The sequence below is a fragment of the Apteryx mantelli genome, chromosome 20, assembly GCF_036417845.1.
Source record: "Apteryx mantelli isolate bAptMan1 chromosome 20, bAptMan1.hap1, whole genome shotgun sequence".
Taxonomy (NCBI): Eukaryota; Metazoa; Chordata; class Aves; order Apterygiformes; family Apterygidae; genus Apteryx; species Apteryx mantelli.
Genome location: NC_089997.1, coordinates 11326252 through 11340566, shown reverse-complemented (window position 1 = coordinate 11340566; position 14315 = coordinate 11326252). Strand labels below are relative to the sequence as shown.

The following is a 14315-nucleotide window of genomic DNA, read 5'->3' as shown; positions in this document are numbered from 1 at the left end:
GTCTCCTGCTGCTCCCGTCTCCCCCAGCCTCTTGCTGCCATTTCTCTCCTCACCCATCACCATCTCCTCCTGCATCTGGACTCTCTTCTCCCCTGGTTGTTGGCGTCCCACAGCCCAACAGTGGAGGGGCAGGGAATAGGGCAGGAGGCAGCACCCCCACCCCAGCTCCATCTGTGCCCCTCACAGACACCCCACAGCACCCGCGGGGCTGCCAAGAGGCATCGCCCACCCTGGGACCGATGGGGAAGGACTCACCTCTGCGCTGAGCCCTGGCACTTCGCACTTGCCCCACCAGGAGGGCCAGCAGCAGGCAGAGCAGGGCCCCCAGGATGATGCAGATGACAACAGGCACCGAGATTCTCCCGCTGTCCCTTGCACGGCCCTGGATGGGATCTGCATGGGCAGGGACATGGACGAGGCAGCCCCTGGCCTGGGGGATGTGGGGGTCCAGGGACATCCCAGTCCTGACCCCCCCACACACACACGGCAGCAGGGGGTGGGGGCACCGGGTTGGGTCACAGGGCAGTTCCCACCCTGCTGGGTGAATCAAAGCCCTCCCCAAAGCCACCTGCTCCTACCCCAGGGCCTCCTATCCGGGGCTTCGCACCCCAGCACAGAGCCCCTTCCCTCGGGCTGCAGGTCACAACCTGCCCCAGAGAGATCAACCCCAGGGAAGAGGGGAGGTTACCTGCTTGAGGAGGTGACGTTGTCGTCATCGGTGCAGCTGCAGAGCAGAGAGAGAGATAGAGGGGTGTGCGTGTGTGTGTGTGTGCACACGGACATCCCCTTAAAGTCCCATCTGAACTGTCCTTCTCTGGGTCCCCATAACAGGCCCAGGGTCCTCTGCTCTGGGCCATAGGGAGGACAGCACCGTCAGACCAGGGGATGTGCTTACAGGGGTTGCAGGAGTCCCACGGGCAGAGGCCTGAGGACACCCAGCCCCACAACAGCTGCTCCCCACCTGACACCAGACACCTGACCTCCCCAGGGACGTCCTTGCTCTGAGGAGCTCTGGGGCCTTGTGAGGACCCAGCTGGGGAAACATGTCCTGGAACAAGGGGACGAAGCACTGCCACTCACCGGAGCAATTCACAGCAGCATCTTCCTTGTGCTGGCAGGCACCGCTGTCCCCAGGCTGGGTGCAGCAGTCCCAGAGAGATCGCTCCGTCCCTCTGCACTCCACCCGCTCCAGCCAGATGGGACCTGTCCCCTTCCCAAATGCAGCCTTCCGCAGGGCAGACACAGCAGGGCCACAGCCCAGCTGCCTGCAGGCGACCTCGGCATCCTTCATGTCCCAGGAGTCATCGCACACCGTCCCCCAGGAGCCGCGGTGCCAAACCTCCACTCTGCCTGAGCACCCGTCCTCTCCTCCCACAGCACGAATCTTTTCCATCTCTGGAAAATGCAGAACCCCCCATGTCACTGGGGCAGCTGGGAGAGCCTGGCCAAGTGAGAAGGGCACATGGAGGAGCAGCTACCTGTGCAGTTCGTAGAGTTGGGACATTTGGCCACCGGGGCTGGAGTGGCTTCTGGTTGTCTCCCTGCAGAAGGAAATGCTGCAGTGAAGGGGCTGCTTCATGGGAGTCATGCGGACAGGAGCAGGACTGACCTGTGCTTGAACCTCCCAGTGCCTCCTTGCTCATGGACACAGCTGGATCCCTGGCAATTCAGGGGAGAACAGCACAGCACTGAAGGCTTACCCCTGCCTGCTCACCCCCAAAGGCTCCCTGGTTAGCAGAGGAGCAGAAGGATGTTCCCAGAGGGGAGGCTTCTCTGAGCTCTGCTGCCAGCAGTGCCCTGCACGCTGCCTGTTTCCTACATAACCCTCAGCCACCAGGACTGGTTTCACTCTCCCCCTTCCCGTTCCCTCAGCAAAACACAGCCATGAGCACGATGCTCTGCATGGACTTCCCAAGCTAAAAGGTGGTTGTCTGGGCCCTCTCTATGGGCAACAGAGCAACAGGCACCTCCAAGAGGTGTGCAAGGGGAGCTGGAGGAGACCCTGCCGGGAGGTGCCTCTGCCCCTCCTTGGGCTATGCAGGGAACTCAGGACAGCTATTGCTGATGGACATGTGTCACTCTGAGAGATGAAGTCTTGTTTGTGTCACTGACAGCACAGTGGTCTGAAATGGAACATAAAAGCCACTGCAAGCTCTTTCTCTGCATTGCACCTTGCTGAACAGGGAGCAAGACCTGCTGTGAGCCTTTGTGTCCAGGTGGCTCCAGCCTTACCACTGCAGATGATGCGAGTCTCTTCTCGTTGGTCATCACATGACTGCAGCTTCCAGGGAGCAGAGGGGCACTGCCAAAAGGAGCTGTTCATCTTCCCACACTCAACATGATCCAGCCATGTGGGGCCAGATACCCTGCCATACGGCAGGTCTGCTTCAAGGGACCCTTCATCTCCACAGCCCAGCTCTTTGCACACCAGGGACATGGTGTCACGAGTCATCGAGTTGGAGCAAACACTCCCCCACGTCCCATTGTAGAACACCTGCAGGCGCCCAGAGCAGCCGTCGCTCTTCTCCAGCCTCAGGGCCGTGAACTCTGGAAGGAAAGGCACAAAGTGGGGGGGAACAAGCTGGTCCTGGGGTGAGGAGAGAGAAACCTGAAGCATCCATGAAAATCCCCCAGGTTACTCTATGGCATCCATGGGCAGGAAGGCTTACTGCAAGGAGCAGGAACTCTTCTGGACACCCCAGGGCTCAGACAGGCAGAGGGCACTGCCAGCAAGTCACTGTTTCACCAAGGGAGCAGAGAGAAGTCCCCAATGTGCAGCACTACCCTCCCCTCTAAGCCCTGGGCACGTCTGGGCTCTCCCTATAACCCTGACAGTCCAGTGAGGACTGTGCACGGATGTTCCCGGGATGGGGGCAGGAAGGGGGCTCAGGGCAGCCAGGGGCAGGCTCGGCCATGCCCCACTCTCCCTGCATCCCTATCTTCCTGGGCACCAGGCTCCCATCACTGCTCCCCACACAGACCTGAGCAGATGACTCCTGCATCCTCTTTGTGCATGCAGTCGTGCTGCCCCCAGGCCTCGGCAGGGCAGTCCCAGAGAGCAGCTTCACCCCCGGAGCAGTTCACCTCGTCCAGCCAGATCTGCCCGGAGCCTTCCCCGTAATGAGCAGAGCCGGGCGCCTCCATGGCCACCCCACAGCCCAGCTGGCGGCAAACAACGGTGGCGTCGGACAGGTCCCAGGAGTCATCGCAGACGGTCCCCCAGGTGCCCTCATAGTAGATCTCCACTCTCCCGGCACAGCGCCCTGTCCCGTTCACCAGCCGGACCCGCCGGCTCCCTGCAGCCGGGAGAAACCCCAGCTGTCAGGGGCTCGCGGCCCTGGGGAGCACAGTGTGTTGGGGACTGTCAGCGACTCACCTGAGCAAACCACTCCCACATCCTCCGCAATTCCTTCTGGCACTGCCTCAGGCAGGGAGGTGTTGCAGAGGGTAAGGCGAGTCTCCTTCCCTGCACACTGGACCCTTCTCAGCCCCACGGGACCCGTCCCTCGCTCAGACTTTGGCGGGTTGTAGGCTCGCTCTGCCTCTCCGCACTGGAGCTGCCGGCACACCACGCTGGCATCATTCACATCCCACTGGTCATCCAGGACTCTGACCCACGTCCCGTGCAGCAGCATCTCCACTCGCCCGTCACAGCGGCTCCCTCCGCCCACCAGCCACAGGGATTCAGAGGATCCTGCTCGGAAACAGGCAAAGTGCCCTGGACCCTCTGTGACACCGGGGAGCCCTGCACCCTGCCACGTGTCTCCCATTTCTGATGCCCTGGGACACCCAGGGACTCACCCATCTGTAGCTGGCTCACAGTGAGGAACTTGAGGATGGAAGTTTTCCAAGTTTTTTTTTTCCTCCAGTCACTAAACCTTGCTGACTACAAATGTTGTTTCTCAGGAAGGGACAGGGATAGGGAAGCATGGGAGGTGAGGGCAAATCCCAGAGCCACCAGACATGTCCTTAATGATGAATCTGGAGCAGCTTCAGCAGGAGAAAGCACTGGCCTGTGCAATGGCCTGGGTGACAGACAGGATGAGCACAAGCCTTGCTCCATCTCCATGCTGGGACTGACCCCTGCTGAGACACCCAGGGGAGAACCCACATGTCTCTACCCCTCTGCATCCCTAGGGATCAGGGATGTGGAGCTTGTGTCCTTGGCAGGAAGTAGAGGGATGAGGGCCTTTCTTAAAAAACAGGATGAGTTTGGGGTTCATACTGACAAGAAGCAAGGGCAAATCCCAGCCCCGCTCTGCAGCTCGGCCTCAGGGATTGCTCCTGCTGGACGCACCCACAGCAGCCCCTGCAGGCGGTGGGATCAGGGTCTGCAGGGCTCTCTGTGGTCTGGGACGGGGCTGTGTGCCGCAGGAGGGAGCGGAGGGTCCTTCACAGCTGCAGTGAGTGGAGCTGTGTCCCACAGTCCCGTCCTGTGCCTGTGCTGCAGGAGGGCAGCAGAGGAGCCCAGGCCTGGCGACAGTCTGCAGGTCTTGAACCAGCTGCCCTGGGGAGGCAGAGACCTGAGCAGGCAAAGCCCTTTGAATCCCTCCATGGGAAGCCAGGGTTTCTCCAGGAAGAACATTCAGCTTGTCATTGCCATGGGCTCCCCAGCTTTGGGTTGCCATGTCACACACAAGGGGCAAGTTTAGTTAATCCTCCATTTTCCCTGCACTCACCTGAGCAAAAAACACCAGCATCGTTGTCATGTGAGCATGAGGAGGCCCCCAGGGCAGTCACAGGGCACTGTACCAAATGGGATTCGGTCCCATCACAGTGGAAGGTGTCTCTCCAGACAGGGCCGGTTCCTCTCCCAAAATGCCCTCCTCCAGGAACAGACTCGGCAAATCCACAGTTGAGGTGATGACAGAGAACGTGGGCGTCGGAGATGTCCCAGTGAGAGTCACAGAGGGTTCCCCAGGTCCCCTGCACCTGGATCTCCACCCGCCCCGAACACACAGTGCTGCCATTCACCAGCCTGAATCCTGTGAACTCTGGGGAAAGAGGAGGAAAAGTGAAGATGGTGTTAAGAAAATTTTCACTATACTCTAGGTTTGCAGAGAAAGAACATGCAAGGTCAGGGTGCCTTCCAAGCAGAACATCTTATCTGACCTTGCCTTAGCCCCGGTTTTTGTACAAAGTTGAAGATCTGCAAAGAAGCCACTAAAATCCAGCCAGCAGTACAACAGTTGTTCAAAGGTAACACCAGAATAGGTGCAAATCAGCTAATGAATAATTATAAGATGAACCATATAAGGCTGGCACAGAACTACCTCGTACTGTAACATGGGAAGGGAATTGGTAGACCTAAGAATCGTGGATAGATCTGGTTGGTTATGTAAACTGAAGTATTGAATATGTAACAACTTACTATCGCTTAAAAGTTGTAACAAAAAGCTGCTGGGTCCCTTCTTGTGCTCCCAGCCAAGAGGTACCTTATTGCTAGCAATAAAACTTTAAAAATTTTGAAATCTGACTCCTGCTGCTCATTACCGGTAACGTGAATGAACAAATGAGAACAGATAATTTTAACAGTGGCTTTGTACTCTTGCACCCTCAGGTGTTGAAGGAGATCCCAAAGGGATAGCAGTCCTTTCTGCTCCTTCCATGTCATTTTAAGATTACAGACAACAACTCCACCCCTCCTGCACTCACACCATGCTCAGCACCATCACTTCCCTGCTCCCCTACCCTGCAGCGCACAGCTCACAGGAGGCATTTCACACCTCCTCCCTGAATGCTCACGTGTGCAGGTGACACCAGCGTCGTTCGCGTGGGTGCAGGTCTGGTTGCTGAGGGACATCCTGGGGCAGGAGGAGAGGACGGATTCATTCCCCACACACTGCAGCTCTTTGTCCCAGATGGCACCGACCCCCTCTCCAAAGTGAGCTGCCCCGGGGATGGACAGGACTGTGCCACACTGCAGCTCCCTGCAGATAACGTCAGCAGCTTCGAGACCAAAGTGTGAGTCACAGACTGTTCTCCACTGGTCTCCATCTCTGATCTCCACACGTCCTGAGCAGGGGTTGGCCCCTCCAACCAGCTGGACAAATCCTGGAGAAAACACCAATGACAGGCAGTTCCCAGAGGCTTCCAGCAGTTACGTACCTGCATCCCACATGATTCCCAAGGCAGCCACATCCAAAATGACCCATGAACATCCCAGCAGCAGCTGTCCGTGGGTGTTGATGACACAAACCCTTCAGGGCCCCCTGCACCTCCTTTCACACCCACACCACACTCCAGGGCACTGCTCAGGGAAATGCTGCTGCCCCAGGAGCCCAGCGCTGCCCGGCACAGGCCCCCAGCACCACAGTGCCTGGACCAGAAAAACAGGCCCAGGTGCTGCAGAGCTCAGAGCCAGGCTGGGGAATCGCCTCAGAGCAGCCCAAAATGCTCCCTGTTCCCGGGGGTGTCCTGGGGCATTGGGGTGTCTGTGAGGGGAGACACGTCCCAGGCACAGAAATGGTGCAGCTGTAACCGGGTCAGTGTCTGGGCCAGCTGTCTCCTCCGACACGTGCCTGGGGAGAGGTGTCCCCAGGCAGGGCCACAGCGCACGGCTGGGGCTGTGCACGTTGCGGCCAGCGACCGGGCAGAGGAACAGGAGATCCACGTGCAGCCCTGGGCTGACACCGGCGCACGCTGCAAAAGCAGGTGCAGATGAGGGTCAGCAAGTGCTGGCAAAGCCCTGTGGCACGGGGCAGCGTGGGGAGCCGAGGGCCGGCAGGAGCAGCTGGACAGCGGGTCAGTGCTGCCTGGACAGGCCGCGTTCCCCGCAGGGCTGTGACAGCCCCAAGGACCCTGCAGGGCCTGTGTGTGCGGTGATGTGGGAGGGAGCAGCCAGGGGCCTCGCAGCCGCCAGGCCCCGAGCTCGCGTGGGGCTGGTCCTCATGGGGCGGCCCTGGGCACGGGGTGCAAGGTGCTGCCCGTCACCTTGCTCCTCTGCCCCAGGCCCTGCTCTTCTCCTCTCTGAAAAGCCCCTTCGGTTCAACCTGAGGGTGGGCTGAGCCCCGCGACCCTGACGGGGTCTGTGCACCCGCGGTGGGCTCACCCGGGGCTTTCCCCAGGGACAGCAGCAGCAACAGTCCCAGCTTGGCAGCGAGAGTAGCCACGTCAGGGCCTGCTCCGGTACCCACGCATTTCTCCTTCAGGGCACAGCCTGGTTAGTCCCCGATCCCAGGACCCACCCCAAAGGTGAGGAACTGGCTGACTCCTTACCTGAACAAACCACTCCAGCATCCATAGCATGAGTGCAGTAACGTTTACTCCAATCAGCATGTACGCACTCAGACAGGGCAGTCTCAGTGCCCTGACACTGAAGATACCTCAGCCAAATCTGGCCAGATCCTGGACCAAAATGTGCATACTCAAGAGCTTGGAGAGCAGATCCACAGTCCAGCTGCTTGCAAACTACAGCAGCATCTTTCATGTCCCAGCCAAAACCACATACTGTCCCCCACTGGCCCTGGTGTTTCACCTCCACTCTCCCAGCACAGGGGCTGCCTCCAGCCTCCAGCAGCACCTTCAAACACAGACACGGGGCTGGTCAGGAGAATGCCAAGGCCCCACGCTGCGGCTGTACAGGGTCCCTTGCCCAGAGCCGAGCACCAGGCACCGGGGGTGAGAGCCCTCTCCCCACTGGGCTCTCGTGGGCAGTGTCAGGGCCCTCCCCTCCCTGTGGGCTGCGCTGGGCTGGGATGGGAGACACCCAGCTCCAGCCCTTCTGGGCCATTCCCACCCCAGGGACCTTGGCACCTCCTCGCACCCCGCGCTCTGCCCATGCCCACCCAGACACCATACCAGGCTCTGCACAGGGCACCCGTTCCTCCCCAGCATGAAACCTCATGAGCAGCCACAGACACCCAGGCCTCCCCACACTGCTGCATCCCCCACAACCCCAGCCCCTTGCCCACCACCTGCCCTGGGCACCACCCAAGCCCACCCACCTCCCCCAGGGCTTTCCAGGTCCCCAGGGAGCACCAAGAGGATCCCCACAATCCCTCCAATGCTCATTGCCTCCTTGCCCATGGGGATGAGCCCAGCCCCTGCTCTTAGCCAGGGCCCCTGGGAAGGACACCTCTCTGTCGGGCTGTGGATGCAGATGCCCTTGTCCCCTTCTCTCTGCAGGGCACAAACTGCCCCTCCTCGGGCCAGGCACACCCTGACCCCAGGGCAGCGAACAGCACAGAAACCCTCCTGGGCACCCTGAGGGTTGGCTGTGTCCTGGGGATTGCTGAGCTCTGCAGACACCAGCTGACCCACCACCAGCTCTGGGGCACAGCACTGGGGGGAACAGGGGTCCTGAAAGAGTGCCCAAGGACAAGGTGTCTATAAGCACACCCAGGCACCAAATGCTGTAAGCACAGGAGCCCTGGAAGCACCAATACACTTCTCCCACCCAGAGAGGCACAGGGTCGATGGACTTGAGAACCTTCTGACCCTTGTCTCATTGCTTTCTGGGATGAAACCCCTTTTCCAGAGGGATCCCCATGATCCCACTGGTGCCCATTAGATCCAGGGCTGTGGAATAAGGAAGCAGCACTTACCCCAGCAGAGCTGCACCCAGAGGAGCAGCCACAGCACCCGAGGGACAAGGAGTCCCTCTGCCTCCATCCGCAGCCTCCTGCCCTGATGGCACTGCCCTGATGCACCCCACTCCCTGACACAGCTCCTGGGGACTCGCACAGGACAACAAAGATGGGAGGCCAATATATATCTGCAGGTGCTGGCTCAGCTGCAGGAGGAGCCAATCGAAGCAGCAGGCACCTTTTTAGACATTATCAGGGCTTATCTCCCTTCTGACACAGCCCAGCCCTCCAATGAACTTCTCCAGCGCTCTTCATGACCATATATGAGGCACGACTCCACTGCGGATGTCACAGTCACTGCTCTGGGGCATCGTCATGGGGCCCATCCCAGTGGGACAGGGCAGATCATGGTGGGGAAATGGGTCTGTTGCCCCTTGTACCCCACTGTGGGGACTGGGAGCTTTGGGCATGTCGTACGCTGTGTTTGCCCGAGTGCCCAAGGTGCGAGCGTCCAGCTGTCCCCGCACCATGGGAACCGCGGAGCTGGGATTGCCCCTGGGATGGGCTGTGTCAGGAAGGGAAGGAAACGGAAACAGCCCCTCACCCTGCTACAGCCCTGCTGTGCCAGGAGCAGCAGCAGTGAAAGGCCTCTTTGCCATGGCCAGAGCCCCATCCTGTGAGTGCGGGCTTGTCGATCCCTTCCTGGACAGCCCCGCGGTGGGTGCCCTGGTCAGGAGCAGGGAGCTGGGCCATTTCACTCTTCTGACAGCACACAGGGCAGCCCAGGCGTTCAGACCCCCCCGACTCTCAGCATGTTCACCCCACAGCCCGTTATTCCCTCGCAGGGGCTGATCAGGAGATCAAAGCCTCGCCTGCAGGTGCACAAACCACAGCCCACGTGACCTCGGCAGCCTGCGCCGCGCTCTCCCTGCAGCAGCGCCCGAGCCAGGAAGACGGTGGTTTCTCTCTGGGCTTGCTTCCCCAAGCACTGTCACTGCATGTAGCCGCTGTGCCAGCTCCAGCCCCAAACCTGCTCCCAGGGATGGCGCTGCAGGGGCTGCTCCTGCTGCCTTTGCAGACACGGCTGATGGGCACAGCTCCTAGAGGGGGATTTTTCCTCGCAGGTGACCAAACCACTCCCAGGCCCCTGCACTCAAGGCTGGGCAGGGGGACGGGTGTCCCCTGTGCAGCAGGGTCTCAGTGCTCACAGCTCACAGCGCTACCACACGCCAGGGCCATCAGCACTTGGCACCTCGCCATCTCTCTGTAACTCCCGTCCATCGCACACCACCATTTATGCAAAACACCACACACATTTCACTGCAGTTTCTCATTAGTGATGATGCATCTCACCCCACCCCACCATGCTGCTATTGCACACCTTCATGCATTTCAGTGCCATTAGACTTTCACGTATGGTCATGTATTTTACTTTTCCACTTACTGAGTGGTTTTCTATTCAGAAATGCTGGGGCATTGTATTAGGCTCTTTGAATATCATTGTGCCTTTCTTTTCTCACATTACTGCATTATGTTCCCCTTCCATGGGATGCTGTCCTTATCCTCTCAGGAGCACTTTGCATTTAACTTATTCACCTTCCCTTCCCTTCCCAACAGGCACACGGCTTGGATACTGATTGTGAGGTCACTGCTGCCGGAGTGCCTGATAGGCCAGCAGCAGGCACAGGGCTTGAATGTCGACTGTCAGGTCAGTGCTCCCTGAATAGCTCATAGGCCAGCGGCAGATACAGCGCTTGGATGTTGATTGTGAGGTCACTTCTCCCAGAGCCCCTGATAGGCCAGCAGCAGGCACATAGCTTTGATGCTGATTGTGAGGTCACTGCAGCTTGAATGCCTGATAGGCCAGCAGCAGGCACTTGGCTTGCGTGTCGATTGTGAGGTCACTACTGACTGAGTCCCTCATAGGCAAGGAGCAAGCACATGCTTTGGTTGTTGACTGTGACATCACTTCTTCCCGAGTACCTGATTGGCCCGTAAAAGGCACATGGCTTGGATCTGGATTCTGAGGTCACTGCTGCCTTAGCATGGTGCATCGGGGACACAGAGGGGACATGACTAGACATGGCAGCAGGCAGAGCCCCCCAAGGGCCTGAAAACACAGCAAGGCCAACTCTCCATCCTTGGAAGTTGCTTTTACTCTCCCAAAGGCTTTGAAAATGGACTTTCTGGGAACATCCATTTTCAGCCCTGCTCATGTTCACTTCCCACCTCAAGGAAGCAGATGAAGTGGTCCCAAGGGGCTTCACCTGGCTGAATCTTCCCTCTCTCTTGTGCCCAATCTGCTGCTAAAGAGAGGCCTCTGTGGGGATTTTTCTCATGCCTTTCTTTGGGGCTGACATTACCTCTGTCTCCTCCAAGAGCCTTTGCACCCAGTCTCCAATCAGAACATACTTGGACAGAGAATCGGAGACCACTAACATGTTACAGTCCCGAAGGTGTTATTAAAGCAGGTGAACACATAAAGAACAGAGACCCAGTACGGACCTTGCAGGAAAATCTCACAAGCTCCCTGCTGCTGGACAGGGGGAATTTCTATAGCACACAGACCCTGGAAATCAGAGATTACCAATGCTGCAGGCCTATAGGCTGCTGGGACAGCAGTGACCTCAAAGTCAGTTCCTAGCCATGTGCTTGTTGCTGGCCTAGCAGGGACTCAGAAAGACATGACCTCACACTCACCTTCACAGCCACGTCTCTGTCACTGGCCTAGAAGCCTCTGAGACAGAAGTTACCTCACTATAACTTCCCCAGCCATGAACCAAATGCTGCCCTATCAACTGCTCAGGTAGAAATGACCTCACAATCACCTTTCCAGACACATCTCTGCTGCTATCCAATCAGTTCAGCACTCACAAGTGACCTCACAAGCAACAGCCAAGCCTTCTTCTAAAATCTTCTCTTTCAATAAGGTTAAAAGTACTGCAAAGAAGGAAACAAAAACCTTCAAATATTTTGCTGCTTTCTTCATTGACATTCTCTTCTAAACAACAGCAGGTTAGCTTTGCTAGTTGATATTTAAGTATTATGTGGAAACGCAGGATACCTTTTTCTTCCTCCCAGCTTTAGACTTTCTCCTCAGTTATTGCAGACCAATTCTGGGAGACAAAATCCAGTAAGTTACACCTTTTTAAGAAGGAATGAAAGCCTTTTCTATCAAGTCCTGCCTGTCTATCTGGAGATAGATCCGTTCCATGGATGAGGATCGACTAGAGGACTGAGTTTAGTGAACTGCTAAAGATATGAAGTGGAAATGGGAGGAGGCAGATGGACTGTGAGGAAGCAGCAAAAGGTTGTGGAGAAGCTGCAAGGCTTTAAATAGCAGGACAGCATTAGTCCTGATATTTTGTGATATCATTTGAAGGAAGTGGAAGAAAGGCTTCAGGTAGAGCCTCAAAGGTGTCAATGTTTGAGGTAGTGCTTCTTGGGCTGAATGGCTTTGAACTCTTTGAGGAGGCCTGTGTTAACTATTATATCCTAAATCCATTTTTTCTCATCCTCTTTGGAAAAATGCGGTGGAACCTTTGCCCCCTGGCTACTGGACATCAGAGAGCTGATCCTGAGGAAATGGAGGACTGTTTCCAGGGCCAGCACTGACCCCTGACCTGGGGGCTTAGCCCTGCACTGCTTGAGTCTTCTGTGAGAAGATGGACCCACTTTGATGCCAGAAACTGTTGACATGCTGGAATTTCAGTATTCAATTTTAGAAGGAATTTACCAACAGTATCCAAGTTATGCACTTTCAAAGCATTTGATGGTAAATGCATCCAGTCAAGATTTTTGTAAGCAACTTGTAAGATCTTCAGGTAGGTGCCCTTGTGGTAACAGTATCCAGTTGCTTGGGAAAGTGCAGTGGTCAGGTGCTTCAAGGGCACATAAATGAAACTGGAAAATGAAAATGAAAGGAAACTCAAAAATATACGTATCCATCCATCTGAAGTTGCAAGCAACAAAACTGGTGCATATGCTGGACTGTTCTGCAATAAGGTGGTAATGTAGCTTTCAGTGAGACTCCAACATCCTCCCATTATACATGGACATGTGGAACATAAATGATAGGTGGCGTTGTCCTCTGGGCTTCCCACGTGCTGGTGAAAAGGAAGTTTTTATGAGAATATTGAGCCATGTAGAACAGGCTGCTATGTAACCAATAACTATGTATCTATGCAAACTAACACAAGTAAACACATGTAAACAGGATGTAAAATATAACCTGATGAAAACTGTATCAACCAGATAGTACCTAGAGACAAAGTGTCAGAACACACCTACCAGGACAAAACAATTCCTTAACAATTTCTACTTCGATTAAATTACAGACCTAGCGACACAGACAGAAATAGACCTTAACCTCTGCGTGACTTCAGAGCTACTGAGATGTAAGGTCACTCCTAAGGAGCCTCACAGCTCAATTCATGTGAGAGATTGCTTGAGAAAAGAAGCCGAGTCCTTCAGCAAGGAGGATGAGGCTGGGTGCACTGCTGCACCCCCGGGACTGCTGAGTTTGCAGCTCAGGATGGGCTTGTGCCCAAGTCAGTCTGGAGCACAAGGCAGGAAAGGTGAGGGCAGGCACTGTCCTGTTCGCCTGGTCATGAATCATAATTTCAAAGGTCATTTTGTAAGACCAGCCTTCAAGCTGTCTGAAGAGCTCCCCAGCTCACAGGCTGCTGCGTCCTTTCCAGAGGCTCCTTCAGACCAGGTTTCTTGCTCAGGAACATCACAAGCCATTGCCTGTACGTGGTGCCTCAAGCACATTAGCACATGCTGCTGGTACATGTGGGCACTGACTAGACATTATTGGTAGATGACCACAGGGACAACCATCACATAACCCAAATGGAGATCTTCCTCTTATGTGACAGATGAGCCCTCAACCATGTAACATGTCTGTCCATACTGTCACAGCTCCCAAATGCTTCTACTGAAGCTCCAGATGCTGTAATACAGGGATGGGAAACAACAGAATGGATTTCCTGCCTAAAAGTAAAAAGGAACAAAGCAGCACTGAGTCTATTTATGCTTTTTCTCTTTAAGAAAAAGACACACATCTGCAGATAGAAGTGTTCTGAGAGTTGAAGTGCTTTTAGTGCCTACAATGCAGCATTGCAGGCTGTGGCATTGTCTATGCTTGGTAAATATACTCAACTAAAGGAAGTGTTTATATTAACTGACAAGTGTGTTATAATATTTCCTCCTCAGTACAACGACAGGAAAAAAAAAAAAGATTTGTCTGTGCAAAAAATCCTTGGTTGCATTACACCATTATAAAAATAAAAGAAGGTAGAAAAAGTGCATGACATGCCATCAGGCTGATGGAGCTACTGGGAGCTCTACTGGGAGCTACAGAGTCTTAAGAGGTGGTGAAAACCATGGTCTGAATCCCATTGAGGTCAGCTGGAGTTCTTGCCACTGAGATTCATGAGCAGCATCTTCCAGCCCCCTGAGCTGCCAGCAACATCCTGGCTGTTTAATTTGAAGCGGAAAATATGATCATGCACAACATCATCATTGATGACATTCGATCTAAAAGAAATGTGGATTTTCAGACAGAAATAATAGGAAGCACATCAAAACCAGGCCACCTCCATAACAATGAGTCCCACCTACATCATTTGAGTCGATTAATCCTATGATTAAAGAAGGAAAAAGATATCTTGGTGCATCTTTCTGCAGGCAATGTGGTGCTAAAAAACAGAGCTGACAGGCCCAGGGTATGAACTGCAAACTTTTCCCAAGCACGTATTCCTGCAGGCTCCAAGGGAGACCTTT

At 55.4% G+C, this 14315-nt stretch overlaps 1 protein-coding gene across 1 annotated transcript in view; it reads right to left on the bottom strand.

Annotated features, from left to right (window-relative positions):
- Positions 1-1087: 1087 nt before the first annotated feature.
- Positions 1088-14315, bottom strand: part of LOC136993792 (scavenger receptor cysteine-rich domain-containing protein SCART1-like) — a gene marked incomplete at its 3' end in the record, with an annotated part of 196510 nt that continues 183282 nt past the window's right edge. The window contains exons 4-9 of the mRNA XM_067308739.1: positions 4680-4985; positions 3377-3694; positions 2982-3296; positions 2233-2547; positions 1479-1541; positions 1088-1395 (exon numbers count right to left, since the gene is read on the bottom strand). Of these exons, the coding sequence (XP_067164840.1) occupies positions 1088-1395; positions 1479-1541; positions 2233-2547; positions 2982-3296; positions 3377-3694; positions 4680-4985 (1625 nt within the window). The remainder of the gene's footprint in view (positions 1396-1478; positions 1542-2232; positions 2548-2981; positions 3297-3376; positions 3695-4679; positions 4986-14315) is intronic.